Genomic DNA, 14,939 nt, shown 5'->3' with positions numbered 1-14,939 from the left:
TTTTTTGCTTAAAAATATTGAAATAATTATATAATTAAAAGGATATTACATAATAAACATGCATGTCAAACTTATGTAATACTTAATGAAAAATATAGATGAAGAAGCTCCTAATGCAATGGAATAAAACTTTAGAGGATAAAATCTAAATTTTGAAACTTCAAGATTTAAAATTCAAAAACTTCCAAACTTAAATTACGAGAATAATTTGCAATTTAGCACCAAAAAAAAAAAAAATTGATAACTTCAATTAATACTCTATGAGCTGGAAGTGTGAGGTAATGCTTTGTTTAATTTCATTTTTGTTTTCATTTTATTGGACCCACTACCCCACCTGCAAGCTCTATTTAAATCCACAGTTACTGAACAAAAAATTGCACACATACACACAATCAAACAATTAGAATAAGCAGCCTAGTTGTTTGAATTGGTTTTCATTATGGCAACATTGAGCATTGAAGTAATCTCTAAAGAGATAATTAAGCCTTCTTCTCCAACACCTGACCACCTTACCCATTACAAACTCTCCTTCAATGATCAACTATCTCCTCCAGTCTATAATCCTATGGTCCTCTTCTTTGCACCAGATCATTCTGACATCGAATTCAACATCGATGACATATCCAACCGCCTTAAGAACTCTCTCTCAGAGGTCTTAACCAAATACTATCCACTAGCTGGACGCTTCAAAGAGAACCGTTTCATACATTGCAACGATGGAGGGATTCCTTACGTGAAAACACAAGTGAAGTGCAAACTCTCTGATGTTATCAACAATCCAATTCCCGGTGAACTCAACAAGTTAGTCCCTTTTGAACTCGATGCTCTCACTGATATAACATTCGGAGTCCAACTCAACGTGTTTGAGTGCGGTGCAATTGGTATTGGAGCTTGCATGTCGCATAAGATTGCAGACGCGTTATCATTCTTCGTGTTCCTCAAGATTTGGGCAGCTACTACATTTGGAGATGATGACATTGAGTCTCCGCAGTTTGAAGCGGCTACACTCTTCCCACCAAAGGACTTATCCGGATATGCTTCTGGTTTCGGTATCATAAAGGAGAATATAATAACAAAGAGGTATGTGTTTGATGCTTCCATGATAGAAACTCTTAGAGCAAAATATGCAGACAATGAAGGCCTTGAGAATCAGAAACAACCTTCACGCGTTGAAGCCTTATCAACCTTCATATGGACACGCTTTGTCGCTGCAACTAAGGATGAATCAGGACCAGAGAAGTTATACACAGTGAATCATGCAGTGAATCTGCGCCCAAGAACCGACCCACCACAACCACAATCATCTTTCGGAAATCTTTTTTCCATTGCCATAACAATTCCGATTTTGAAAAATGGGGACAAGGGTCATGGTCTCGTGCACCAGGTTCGAGAGGGAATAAGTAAAATTGACAAAGATTATGTGAAGAAACTCGGAGAAGGAAGCCAACACTTAAGTTTCATGAGAGACCGTGCTTCAAGATTCACCAAAGGAGAGATGGTTACATTTAGTTTCACCAGTTTGTGCAGGTTTCCTCTGTATGAAACTGATTTTGGTTGGGGAAAGCCTATCTGGGTTGGCTCACCTGCCCTTACTTTCAAAAACTTGGTTTTCTTCATAGATACTCCTTCAGGTGATGGAATAGAAGCATATGTTAGCTTGAAGAAGGAAGAAATGGCTAAATTTGAAAGCGATGAGGAGTTCCTCACCTTTGTTTCTCTACCAGGTATTCATCTGAAGAATTAACGTGTCGGAGTAAACGAGTAAGAGATAACATTTCCCTTCCTGTTTAATGTCCATCAAACTGAAAATCTTACTCTCTTTGGTTCTCTCTCAAGTCAAATGGATTGAAAAGCGACTATCAATCATTTTCTACCTTTTTTTTTTCTTTCTTTTTTATTATTGTACAAAGTATGTGTATATACGCATACTGCGTGAAAACAAACGATATCTATGATTTCAAGTTAAAATCGTAACTTGAAAATCACGATTTCAATTGTTTGAACGCACTATGTGTGTGTACGTGTGTGTACGTACACACTATGTACAACAGAAATTACCGAATCAAATGTGTATTCCATAGCAGCTACGTCAACTCAATGTACTAATATGTTTATGTTAATTATTCAGGTGTGTGAGATATATTTTATCTTTATAAACATTGGCTAAGGGTCAGCATAATTTAATATGACCACATTGTTTGTCCCTCAGAACCCCATTTATACTATTTTATGTAGAGTTGACGCACGTTTAACGATTACCGCTTCTAAAAATACCAGCTCATTCTTAACATGTATATCTATTGACTTTTTTCTATCTCCCCAAACTATAGTCAATTTTGGGCTGGATCTCTAAGGCTCTAAGTTGCCTCTAACTGACGTCGGGTAAATATCAGCATGAAGCAAAACAAGCGTACTTTTAAAAAATAAGAAATAAAACGCGTTTCCTTAATCACGAATTCATGAAAGTTTTTTAGACTTGAATATATATTTAAAGGTTCTGTAAAACTTGACAAATAAAAAATATATTTTAAAACATATTCTAATTGATACCCTACCATAATAGGGCTTTAATTTAACCTATATAGCATTAAATGCACATAAAACAATGAAATAAATACTCTAAACCTAAATTTTTGAAAATTAAATTCCAAAATTAATAAATAACAAATTCTACTCATAGATCATGTCCTACATCAAACCTGTCCACTCAAAAAAAAAAAAAAAAATTGTCCTTGAGTTGATAGTTGAGATCCAAAATCTTTTATGCCAAAAGAACAAATTAACTTGAAACTCAGCTATTGAGAAAATTGAAATTCTTTTTCCACAGTCTTCATGCAATTGACAAAAATCATCAAATAAGAGTTGATAATTGAATCAAATCTTTCAACCCCAACAAAATCAATAAATTTTGGTTCGATGTCTCCCACCAAAAGAATAGGAGCTTGAACTTTGAAAGCATCTAACTTGACTTCATCGAGATCGTTGACAACTTCCTCTATAATTTCTTCCTCAATGGTTTCTACCATCTCAACTTTAAGATCTCTATGTATTCTAGGATATTCATTAATCTCCTCCACATTAATCTTTGTGGACACTCGGCAATTTTCCATTCCTCTTGAAATGTCCTTTCCTCAGAGTTTCACACATTGGCCACTCTAGTGACATGTGTTATGTGTGCATGTGTTTCTAGAGTGAGATGTGGGTGTGTGTCAATCTCTTTTCTTGTTTTTATTTTTATGAGTCACCACCAACCACTAGCTTTGAATTAGATGTGATTGGTCACCTATTTATCTAATTTGTTTTACCTAATTAACTAAAAAATTGTTCAAGGATTATTAATTAATTAAGGTAAATCGACATCTTGAACCAAAGATTTTTAGACTCGAGAGTTTAGTTACGGGTGTGGGTGATAAGTATCCCACACCGCCTATACAAAGAATAGTACATCATTTTAATTTAACCACAACGTACAGATTTTAGGAAAACAAACTAAATACTTGGCATTTTGATTTTTGAAAAGGGTTTTGTACAAAACAAATATATATACGTATCATGTCAGTATTTATTTATGTATAAAGTATCATGTTAATATTTAGAGAAGTGTTACGTCCACAATATTTTCACAACATTTACACAACAAATCATAGGTAGTTAGTTGTTATTGGTTCAAATTTGAACCTATCATTGAGATTATTTTTTTGCCCCAACAATGACAACCAGTAACAACCTGTTACTTATAATTTGTTGTAAAAATGTTGTGAACATAGCATTTCTCTAATATTTATGGCAAGAAATATATACAAACAAAACATGTAAATAATATATACATAACATGTGAGAGTGCTATTACAGAAAAGAATATGTATAGTTATCATGTGAATATATATTTAATACATCCACAACATTTTTACAATATTTTCACAACAAATCATAAGTGGTTAGTTGTTATTGGTTCAAATTTGAACCTATCACTGAGATTATTTTTTTACCCCAACAATAACAACTAATAACAACCTGCCACTTAATGGACATAATATTTTTCTAATATTTATGACAGGAAATATATACAAACAAAACATGTAAATAATATATACATAACATGTGAGAGAGCTATTACAAGAAAAAATATGTATAGTTATCATTTGAATATATATTTAATACCTATGTAACATGTGAATGTGTACAAAATAAAAGAAGAAGAGAAAAGATAAAAGGTGAAAGATGTCACCTTTTGCACTTAGGTCCATTTTATTCTCCAAGATTCATTCTCATGCACAACACAACAAAAGCAAAGATGATTAGGAGAAGAGGGGAGCACGTAAGCTTGATAATAGTCTATTGATACAATTAAAGTGAATGATAGGCACAAACCTCAACAAAACTGTGTCATTTTAAAAGATTCAAAGCAACTTGCATAAAAAGAACCCTCTAATTTTCTTTTGAAAAGATGAGTGTTTTCTTTTGGGGAAATCTCATTACTTTTGGAAAAATGTTTACTTTGAAACTAAGGTTTAAGCTTTGTTGGAAGAGAACCTAACAAGGGGCTTCTCTTGGTGGGAAAAGGGAGTTTCAGGAGCCTCTCTTTTGAGTGAACCTATCCCAATTCTCAGAAGCATTCCCATATTTAATGCTTGGAAACAAGTTTAAGATTCATTTAAGGAGAACCCACCTATGTCAAATCTTCATTTTTCCACTAAGATTGGACATGCACGAGAATATTTTTTCACATTCCGTCTAGTTAGGAAGATGAAGGTTTACCAAAAATATTGAGTTGTTTTCTTCCTTTAAATCCAAGGGATTTAAAGGGAGAAGACATCAAATGAAAAAGGATGAGAAAGAAAAGCAAGTTGTATAACAAGTATATAATGCTTGGAAAGAAAAGAGCACAAACATAAAGAGACATAAATGTAAAGACACAAATGTAAAGACATAATATAAAAAATAAAAAGGGAGATGTTCATAGATGAATAGTAGTATTTACAACACAAAAAGGGAAGATGGTGTAGCTAGAGGAGGAACTACACCATTCTACCTTTCACAAATAGCTTTGGAAGCTTTCCTATGGGTCTTTGAAGGTGAAAAAATTGGAGGAAAAGGGGCTTGAGTTTCTGGTTTAGGGTTTTCTAAGAATGAGGAGAGGGAAAATATGTCTAAAGAAAAGCCTAAAGAAAATGAGGGAGAAATGAATTTTTGGGAATTTTTGTGCATGATTTTTCAAGATGAGGGGGGTACTTATATAAATATAGGGATGACAAGAGTAAATACCCCCCTTTTGCACCCCTTCACACCAGGTAGTTAAGGGGGTGTGCTCCCTCCACATCACCTTGTAAACACAAAATTTCTCAAGTTTGAAAATCAAACAATTGAAAGTTTTTTGCAAATATAATTTGAATTAATTGAATAGTGAATACAATTCTCAGTTTTTGATTCTTTTACAAAAGAATAATCCTCTGATTCTATCTTCTTTGTAATCTTAACTCGAACACGAAACCTTCTTCACTTTGGTTGGAAGATGAATTGAACAATCTTCACAACGAATCTCTAGCTTTGAGCTTGTTAGAAATTTGTTAATTATACTTCAAGTTCTTCGAATGTTCTTCAAAGACTCTTCGAATTTGAAGGATTTTGGGTTGAAATTCTTTGGGGATTTATAGGCTTAATCATTTGAACTTCAATGATTTAGGGATTTTTTAAGTTTATGGAGGCTTTTGAGCTTAAATTCAATAGAACTTCAAGTTTTGGAAGAAAGGTTCAAAAGAATTTCTTTGAATGTTCTTCATGTGTTCTTAAGGGAGAATTTCTTTAGAGCTTTGATGTCTTGAAAAAATTGTATGGAATGAGAGAAGGTATGCCCTCTATTTATAGTGGTTTTTGTAAAGTTGTAATTTTCAATTATGTTTTGTTGGCATTAATTTTGTGTCAAAATTGATTGTATTTCTTCAATCATTTCCCTATATGTCTGTAGTATTCAATGTAAAAGTTGAGTGTGTGAAATTGGTGAAGAATTGTGAAGAATAGGGAAACTCGCAACTGGCTCGCGAGTAGACTACTCGCGAAAGGTCACATGAGAAACACATACTAGAAGCTGAAGAGTCAGCATCTCGCGACTCATCTCGTGACTTGATCAACCCACGAGATGACCTGCAAGATGCACTGCCAGTCTATTTTAGTGTGCTTTCCTTTTTTCTTTTTTTTTTCCCATACTATAATAGCCCACATTACACACGAAATTGTAAGGAGAATATCAAAGAGAAAATCCTAGAAACCCATTTTGAGAGTTAGAGATTGAACACCCACAATCCTCTACACAATTCTCTTAGTTTTCCTCTACTCTTGCTTCTCTAAACTCCATACCCATTGAGAGGTTCTTAGCACAAACACATACCACACCTAATCTGAGTATTGTGAGTTGTTTTTGTAACGTCCCGTCAGTTTTAAAAAAAAAAAAAAAAGTAAGGTCAGATTTTTGGTTTCCCACTTGCCAAGCCCCACCTAACCCCACTACCCATCACTCCTTTTTCAATTCTCCCTTATCTCTTTGACCGGCTCCTTTCTTCTCATTTACTTCTTTTTCATTTCCCCGTCTGGCAGCTTCTCTTCACTCCTTCAAACTCTCTTGCCAGCACCTCCATATCACCATTTCCGCCATCATTTTTCCGACAAGATCACCAGAAAATTCTTGGGAACCCAAAAATACCTTCACATCCTTTTTTTGAGGTAAAAATTTCTCATCTTTTTGGTGGGTTTTGCACTTTTGTTTGAGATTATTTTTATCTAAACTTTAATAATAATACCCATGTGATTTATGAGCATTGGAAGTGATATTTATGTGTTTTTATGTATGGGTTTAGTATTGATGGAATTATTTGATGTGTGGGTATATATTTTGTGCTATTGATGACTACTTAAGGTTTATATATGGTGGAAAACTTAGGAGTTTTAAGTTATAACATGATGGTTGGTAAATTTAATTTTTCCATTGCCATTGGGTTTATTTTTAGTTAGTTGAAGTTCTAAATTTCTTGTCTTGGAGGATATATTGTTTTCACTTTCATGGGTCTCTTAATGATGTGGTGTAAATTTTATGGAAGCTAGTCATAATGTTGGAGATGATATTAAATGGGTTAACTTTATAATTGGAGTTTATGCCTTGTGGATCAATTTGTTGAGAAACTATGGGAGTGGAATATATTATTATTGATGAGGTTAGATGCTAGACTTGCCTAATTAAGTGATTATTTGGCAATTCCTAAATTGTGGCTAAATGCAATTTCAAGCTCTATACTTATTGTGATAGGTTTACTTGATATTGTATAGGTTCTAGTTAATCTCCTTGGAGCTTGGAGAATTAGGGATTTTGCGGTTGCGAGGTAAGTAGCTTTTTAATGGGATTTTGAAAAATAACCATGTTGTGTAAATGTTGTTTTTGGGTTAGATACACTTTTGGAACTACCTATGGAAATTATATTTTCCTAAAAACTATTGTGTCGTAACCTTAATATATATATATATATATATATATATATGATTATATATGAAAATGCATCATATTATGTATTGCATTTGGGGAAATGCATGGATTGTTGGTATAGAAAAATGAGCATCTTTTATTTAATCTTTGATAAGGAAATCTTGAATGTTATGGTATATTAGAAAATTTAAAGATGCTTATCTTGTCTTGTTATGTGGGAAATTGTTAGAAAATCTTTTGACAAGAATGAAGTTGAAAACCTTACAAACTTTGTGGAAGTTAGATTATTTAAGGTTTTTCTGAAACTACCTGGTTATAAACTATGTTTTTGAAAGGAATGTATACTTGTGAGCTTTATGTGGTTTTGACACCATGTCATGTGTGATTTCCCGGTGATCACCCGATTTGGTTTCAGTAGTCTTTGTGACAAGGGAATCAAATCCAGGTTAGTGCCCTTTCACTTTGGATGACGCGTTCTTCCCTGCTGTCCATGGGAGGAAGAGGTTCCTTGATTATGTGTGGGTGAGGCTGCAGCCCATAGGGCCAAGAGACCACATGCAAGAGAGGTCCTATTTGACGCGCTCTCTCTGCTGCCCATGGAGGGAGAGAAAAAGCTTGAGGGTATGGGTGAGGCTGCTGTCCATGGGTCCAAGAGTCTGCATACTAGAGAGGACAATATCATGCCAGTTGTGAATGGGTGGATCCCCTGACCGGTCTATGTGATAGTATGGTATATTTATGATAAATTACCCTATGTTAGATATTATGGCTTTGGAAATTATTTTGTTGGTACTTACAGATTATAGTATATAGTTTGAAGGTATTTATTTTGGGAAATTTTGTGTTTCATTACTTAATCGTTCTTGTCATATTATTATTATTGAAGATGAAACTTGCATTTCCCCCACCCCCATTAATTATGCTACTTACTGGGCTCTGTCTCATTCCATTATTTTATAAACTTTTCAGAGTAGGCAATAATCTTTGAGACAGCTTTTTGGTGGCTAATGGTAGTTAGACTAACTACTGATGGAGGCTGAACTTTTGTAATGAAGATATTAGATGTTGTACATCTTAGAGTAGGCTTGACTCGTTCTTTTGTGTATTATAGTGGTTGTGACTTTATTCCCACTAATGGGACAAGTTGATGATATGTAATTAAGTATTCTGACCTCTATTCTTTTATGGCCAATGGTCTTTATAATTATTGCTTAGAGCTCTGACTTACTTTGAGAGTATATTCAATGGAATTATTATGATAATTCTTGATATTAGTACTTGATATAATTTTCGGTGGATTGGATTGTCAAAAAGGAAAGAAAGAAAAAAAAATCTACAGGTACTTTGAGATGTCTTTCTCATGCTTTGGACCCTTTGGGGTTTGGGGTGTGACAGTTTTGGTGCCTTTGGGAAGAATTGGATGAAACCATTCTTTGGTGGATGCAATTGGAGCTTATTGCGGGATCCGGATAACTAGTGAAAATATGACTCGGTGAAGTCCGTTGGGAGCTGGAACTCGGAGGGTTCAAGTACAGTGGATAGATTAGGCTTTGAAGGTCTTTTTGATATCTTTGTACTCCGACTTTATTCACTAGTGGATCGTTTCAGTTTTGAGGGCCGCAGAGAGGTTTTTACGCCGAGTGCTTCGGTTTTCCTCTTCGATAACACATCACAGTGTTATCTGTGTTTGCATCTCTCTTCCCTTACTCCTTGTGCTTTATAATTACTTGTTAATTATGTATGCCCATGCACTAGGTAGTAGTCCCAATTAATTGCTTATTAATTGCTTTTATTCCGCACTTAGTTGAGTAGATTAAAACAACTTAGCTGTAATTTTAAAATTGGGAGTCTAAACAAGTTTTAGTGTTTTACACAATTGAGCTTTCAATTTCAAATGATGAATCCCACTTTAAATTGATCTCATTAAAGATAGGTAGTAGATTCTTATTGGCTCAAATTAAAGTTAAAGAGTTCCACTAGAACTTGTTACTTGTAGATAATTATCTCTATTTTTTATTTATTTTAATAGAGATAATTATTAAATATCATCATTCCAATTTAATTAGGATATTTATCTCTATTTAATTAAGATAATTATCATCCTAAATGACACGTGTCAACACTTGATTTATTTAATTTAATGATATATATATATATATATATAATTTGTCACGAAATTTTGATGTGGCATTTTATAATTGGCTTAGTTAAATAGAGATAAATATCATAATTAAATTGGAATGATAATAGTTAATTTTCATCTCTATTAAAATAAATAAATAATAGAGATAAATATCTACAAGTAACAAGTTCTAGCGGGACTCTTTAACTTTGAGCCAATAATAATCTACTACTTATCTTTAATGAGATCAATTTAAAGTGGGATTCATCCTTTAAAACCACTATAAATAGAGGGCATACCTCCTCTCATTCCACACAATTGTTTCAAGACGTCAAAGTTTTGGAGAAATTCTGTCTCAAGAACACACAAAGAACATTCAAAGAAATTCATTTGAATCTTCCTTCCTATACTTAAAGCTCTATTGGAATGAAACTCAAAAGCCTCCATAAATTTCAAAAAACCCTAAATCATTGAAGTTCAATAGATCAAGCCTCTAAATTCCCGAAGAACTATAACCCAAAAGCCTTCACATTTGAAGAATTTGAAGGACAACAAATCTCTAACAAGCTCAGAGCTAGAGATTTATTCTGAAGATCATTTAATCCATCTTTTGATCAAAGTGAAGAAGATTTCATGTTCAAGTCAAGATTACAAAGAATATAGAATCAAAGGATTATTCTTTTGAAAAGGGATCAAAAATAGAGAATTGTACTCATTATTCAATCAATACAAATTTATATTTGCAAAGCACTTTCAATTGTTTCATTATCCTCTTATCCACTTACTTTAATTTTTTTCGATTTATGGCTTTTCCTCTTTTCCGACCCTGTTTTTGGGCCGTTGTTTGAAGGTTTTTGGAAGCTATAATTTCTTCCGACTTGGTTTCCATGAAGAGTTCTAGATGTCTAGTTTCCATAAACTCTTACCTCATGCAATTCAGAGCTGCCGTGTTGAGATATAGCATCTAGAAGAGATGTGAAGCAGTGTATAAAATTTAATAATACTATTCTTGAAAATTTCATTTCTCCCAATCTAGAGAAGAAATATTCGAGCCCTTTTTATGGAAGGTAGCTAACCCATCAAGCTTCAAGCTAGTTCAGGAAGATCACACTATTTGTGGGTAGATTAGTACAATTATTTGCACGCAAACATCCAAAAAACAGCCCTTTACCTGAAAAATAATACATTTAATTATGGTTTTGTTTTTTTCTTGATATTTTATCCATTTTAGCTCCAATTTTTTCCCATAAAATGTCATTTTAAAGGAATTTCATAATCTTTAATATGGATAAAAACATTTTAAAGGGAATTTCATAATCTTTAAGATGGATAAAAATTTACTCCAATCAGATGGTTTAATCAAAAAGTCAATGTTTTGACTACTCTCAGTTAAGGCTAGGCAACATTGGTCAAACTTAGCCAAAAATGGCAAGTTTGAGATTTTAAACTCTTGAATCATTAGATTGATTGATCTAGGGCCTTACCAAAATAAAAAGTTTTTTTCCATACATTTCCTTATTTTCTTACATTTTAAAAACATGATTTTTGCATTTTAGGGCTAGAACTAATTAACATTTTGACACACTAACCGAGGCCAAACAAAATACGGTATTAACAATCTTGATTTTAGGATTTTCATCCATAATGAGGCCTTCATTAATTTCCACATAAATCTCTATATTTTTCCTCTTTGACTTCTACATAATCTTTAAGAAAAGTATTTTCTTCAACATACAACTCCTCCCTTAATGGTGAAATGTATGGCTCTTCAAAATAATTCAAGTATAAATTTCTTGGCCAATAATCCTGCTTTGTATATGACAATAGTTCATCACAACCCAAATGATATAATTTGATAGCAAACATATTTTTCACCCTTGGTCATGAACGAATTTTGTCTTTACCTTCTCGAATTCTATCAAACTATATTTGTTCCCACTAACGTAAGGTAAGGTTTACACACTAAGTTTGTACAAAGCAAGTCTAATTTTTCTCTCATCATGAATATTACTATAGTCAAATAAATCCTCTAAATCAAATAACCAATGAAGATAATATTTTTTTATAAAATTAAAAATTGAAAGTTATTGAAGAAGAAAAACCCGACTGAAAAACCTCTTTGCGGCTTGACAAGTCGAAATAATCCACTAGCAAATCAGTTAAAGGACATGAATACACAGACCCTCCAAGGCTAAGCTACAAAAAGTACTTAAGCCCTCCAAGCTCTAGTTACCAATGGACTTCATCAAGTCTTATCTTCATTAGCTTTTCAAATCCTGTAATTATGCCCAATTGCACCTATCAAGAATTGGTATGAACTCAGTGCTTCCCAAATGCTCCTAAACAGCTCTCTACACTTAGAATGTGTGTGGATTTTGTTTAGGCTAAGTTATTCTCATGGGATATGGAAATTGAGAGGGTAGAGAGTGAAGAAAACTAAGAGAAATGTGTAGATGATTGATGGATGACATTCTCTAACCCCCAAATAGATTTCTAGGGTTTTCTCTTTGAAACTCTCCTTACAATTTTGTAGGTAATGAGGGTTTATATAGTGCAGATGAAAGAGGGGAAGAGTCACATAACATTCCAATGGTCAATTGTAGGTTAGCCAAGTTGTGAGCAAGTCACAAAAGCACTCTAACACAACAGACATTTGAACTTCTGTAATGAGCTTCTCACATGACTTTTCGCAAGTTGAAGCAATCGCGAGCTAGTCGCAAAATCTCCTTCTTGTTCAGTTCTTCACCAAAATGTAAACTAAACCCATTATATTTATCCCACATAAATAAAGGTAAATTAATGAAAAAAAATCCAATCAAATTGGCACGTAATCAAAGCCAACAAAATAACAAAGAAAATTACAACTTTACTCTCCCAAAGGTGCTTTTGCACTAACTCATTGGACAAAGTCAGCCTCTACCCCACTGACATGACAAATCTTTGCTTTTAAATCCTTAATTAGCGTATTTTATTGTTATACTCAACTTGACTTTGAGATTATTATACATCGTGGTGGTTGTACATGATAATCTAAATTAGAATCATTTCTTAGTAACAACCGTTAAAATGATTGAAACAGCAAGTGTTAATTAAAATTCTAAAAAATTATCTAATTGTTTGATTAATACTCCATGAGCAGGAAGAGTGAGGTAATGCCAGTGGCTGTTCCAAGAATATTTTTTTGGGAGGTTATTCAAATTCTTGTTGAAGAGGTTGACAAGGACCTTTTTGTAAATATTTTTTTTTCATCTTGATCATTATGATAATATTGATGAGATCTTTCATAACCTATGATCTAAAAGAAGACTTTTTTAAGTTAACACGAGTTCTTTTAGATAATAAATCTTGCGGTATATGTGACTTTCTTATCAAAAATTTATTCATAGTATTAGCAAGAGAAATAAAGATAAATTATAAGTTCATTGGGCATATGTTTTCTTAGTATAATGAAAATATTAATTATTATTGCTAAAATTAAATCTTGTAAATTATCTATTCTCTATTACTATATGTGGGATACAGAAATTTAATAAGGTAATAATGCCACGTGACATACCTAAGGCCGAGGAGGCCAATGCAATTCCAAGGAGACCATACCCTCAAACGGCAAGGCCGGAGAGGCGAGCCATGACCACGTTAATGGCACATTACCAGAGAAGGCCACACTGTAGAGAAAGAGTTTCAGAGAGGGGGTCAGCCCTGACGTGACTGGAGGGATGATAGTTGCCACCACATTTAATGCACCCCACCAAACCCCCTTGCCGCATTTATGTGGAGAAAACTCCTAAACAGTGTTGTCTTGGTTGCCGCAACTCACAAAAGATTTGGGAAGGCGTCTAATGGGATAAGCACTCGAGTCGTGTCCTGCACGATCAACAAGTGGAAGGCCAAGATCAGCTGAAAGAGACTATATAATGAAAAAGATCCCTTTGAAAGGGGTGTGCATGGATGATCCTAGAGAGAGAAATACTGCAGAAAATCGTTCTTGAGATCAAACTAATATAAATATCTGTCCTCGGATTTTTGCTGAGGACTAATACTCTTCATTATTCCTTGTTTTTTCTTCTTCTTCAACTATGCTAGATTATTTGATTCAAGTTCCCGCCTCTACAAATTCATTGTATTACATCAACTCATTTTTGGTACTTACAATTGGTGACATCTGTGGGAACTTCACTTAACCTACACACCTACAAGGAGAATGCCAAAGGATGTCAAGCAGGAAAGAATCCGTAAGTTCTCATCCTAAGTGGCAGGACCAGTTCGTAAACCTGGAAAATCGTCGGGATCATGAGATACCTAGGTCCAAGTCCAGGAGCTCAAGACCAGCCTGTCCTAGTCAACGCAATCATCTCTCAAATGAGACCGTTGGCCTAAAACGGGAGGTGAACCATTTACGCAGAAAATAAGGTAGAACCAAAGAAACCAATGGAGTAGGAGTTTCACTGTAAGCTCGAGCTCTAATTCAGAGCTAGAACGAAGGCGACGTAGGAGAAGTAGGACGCCTCCCATCGAAACAGGAACTGATTCTTCCGAAGGTTCACACAGAGAAAAGCAGCACCACAGGCGGCACAGACCCATCTCCCGAAGAAATAAGGATAGGGACACCATGAGCAAGACCCTTTCCTAGATATCCAAGTCACCCTTCAGGAGGTGGATCGAGAGGGCTAAGCTGCCCAATCGCTTCGCGCAACCCACCTTCGCCGTTTACAACGGAAGGACCGACCCCATAGAACACATTAGCCACTTCAATCAGAAGATGGCCATATACGCCAGAAACGAGACTTTGATGTTCAAGGAGTTTCCCTCCAACCTCGGCTTAGTGGCAATGAGATGGTTTGATGGACTATGTGAAAGGTCCATTGATTCCTACAAGGAGCTCACCAGAGCTTTTGGTGCAAGGTTCGTTACATGTAGTAGGATGCCGAGGACATTAGACTCTATACTAGCGCTGTCGATGAGAGAGGAAGAAACCTTGAAGACCTACTCAGATTGGTATTGGAAACTATACAACGAGTTGGATAAGGACTTTGAGGATGCTGCAGTATGCACCTTCAAGAGCAGGTTAACCACCAAGTCCGACCTATGGAAGTCCCTCACCATGAAACCTGCTCGGACCATGAAACAGTTGATGGACCAAATAGATGAGCATGAGAGGGTGGAAGATAACCGAGCACAAATTACAAGAAAGGTAGAGGGCTTCCACGACCGGAAGGATAACCGCTTCAATAAGGTATGGGGGAATTGGCCCAAGGCAAACTTCCACAATCAGGGATAGCCGAGCGAGGTCCAACTGGTCAACTCGGTGTTCAGGGTCCCAATCCACCAAATACTGCAGAAGATCCA

The 14,939-nt window shown here is 34.8% G+C and overlaps 1 protein-coding gene and 1 long non-coding RNA gene across 2 annotated transcripts; both read left to right on the top strand.

The window, feature by feature from the left end:
* The first annotated feature begins 382 nt into the window (after nucleotides 1–382).
* On the top strand, nucleotides 383–2,148 carry LOC115982090 (stemmadenine O-acetyltransferase-like). The gene has a single exon (XM_031104604.1). It carries the CDS (start codon nucleotides 440–442, stop codon nucleotides 1,742–1,744), a length of 1,305 nt encoding a protein of 434 aa, XP_030960464.1. The 5' UTR covers nucleotides 383–439; the 3' UTR covers nucleotides 1,745–2,148.
* Nucleotides 2,149–6,592: 4,444 nt separating this feature from the next.
* Nucleotides 6,593–8,285, top strand: LOC115979186. The gene is made up of 3 exons (XR_004088972.1): nucleotides 6,593–6,717; nucleotides 7,318–7,370; nucleotides 7,917–8,285. It is a non-coding gene; the product is annotated as an uncharacterized LOC115979186 (long non-coding RNA).
* The last annotated feature ends 6,654 nt before the right edge of the window (nucleotides 8,286–14,939 follow it).

The sequence above is a fragment of the Quercus lobata genome, chromosome 3, assembly GCF_001633185.2.
Source record: "Quercus lobata isolate SW786 chromosome 3, ValleyOak3.0 Primary Assembly, whole genome shotgun sequence".
NCBI classification, from domain to species: Eukaryota; Viridiplantae; Streptophyta; class Magnoliopsida; order Fagales; family Fagaceae; genus Quercus; species Quercus lobata.
This window is presented reverse-complemented; position numbering and strand designations above follow the sequence as displayed.

Coding starts and splice junctions, on each gene's coding strand:
- LOC115982090 (XM_031104604.1), top strand. CDS start 440: ATGGCAACATTGAGCATTGAAGTAATCTCTAAAGAGATAATTAAGCCT.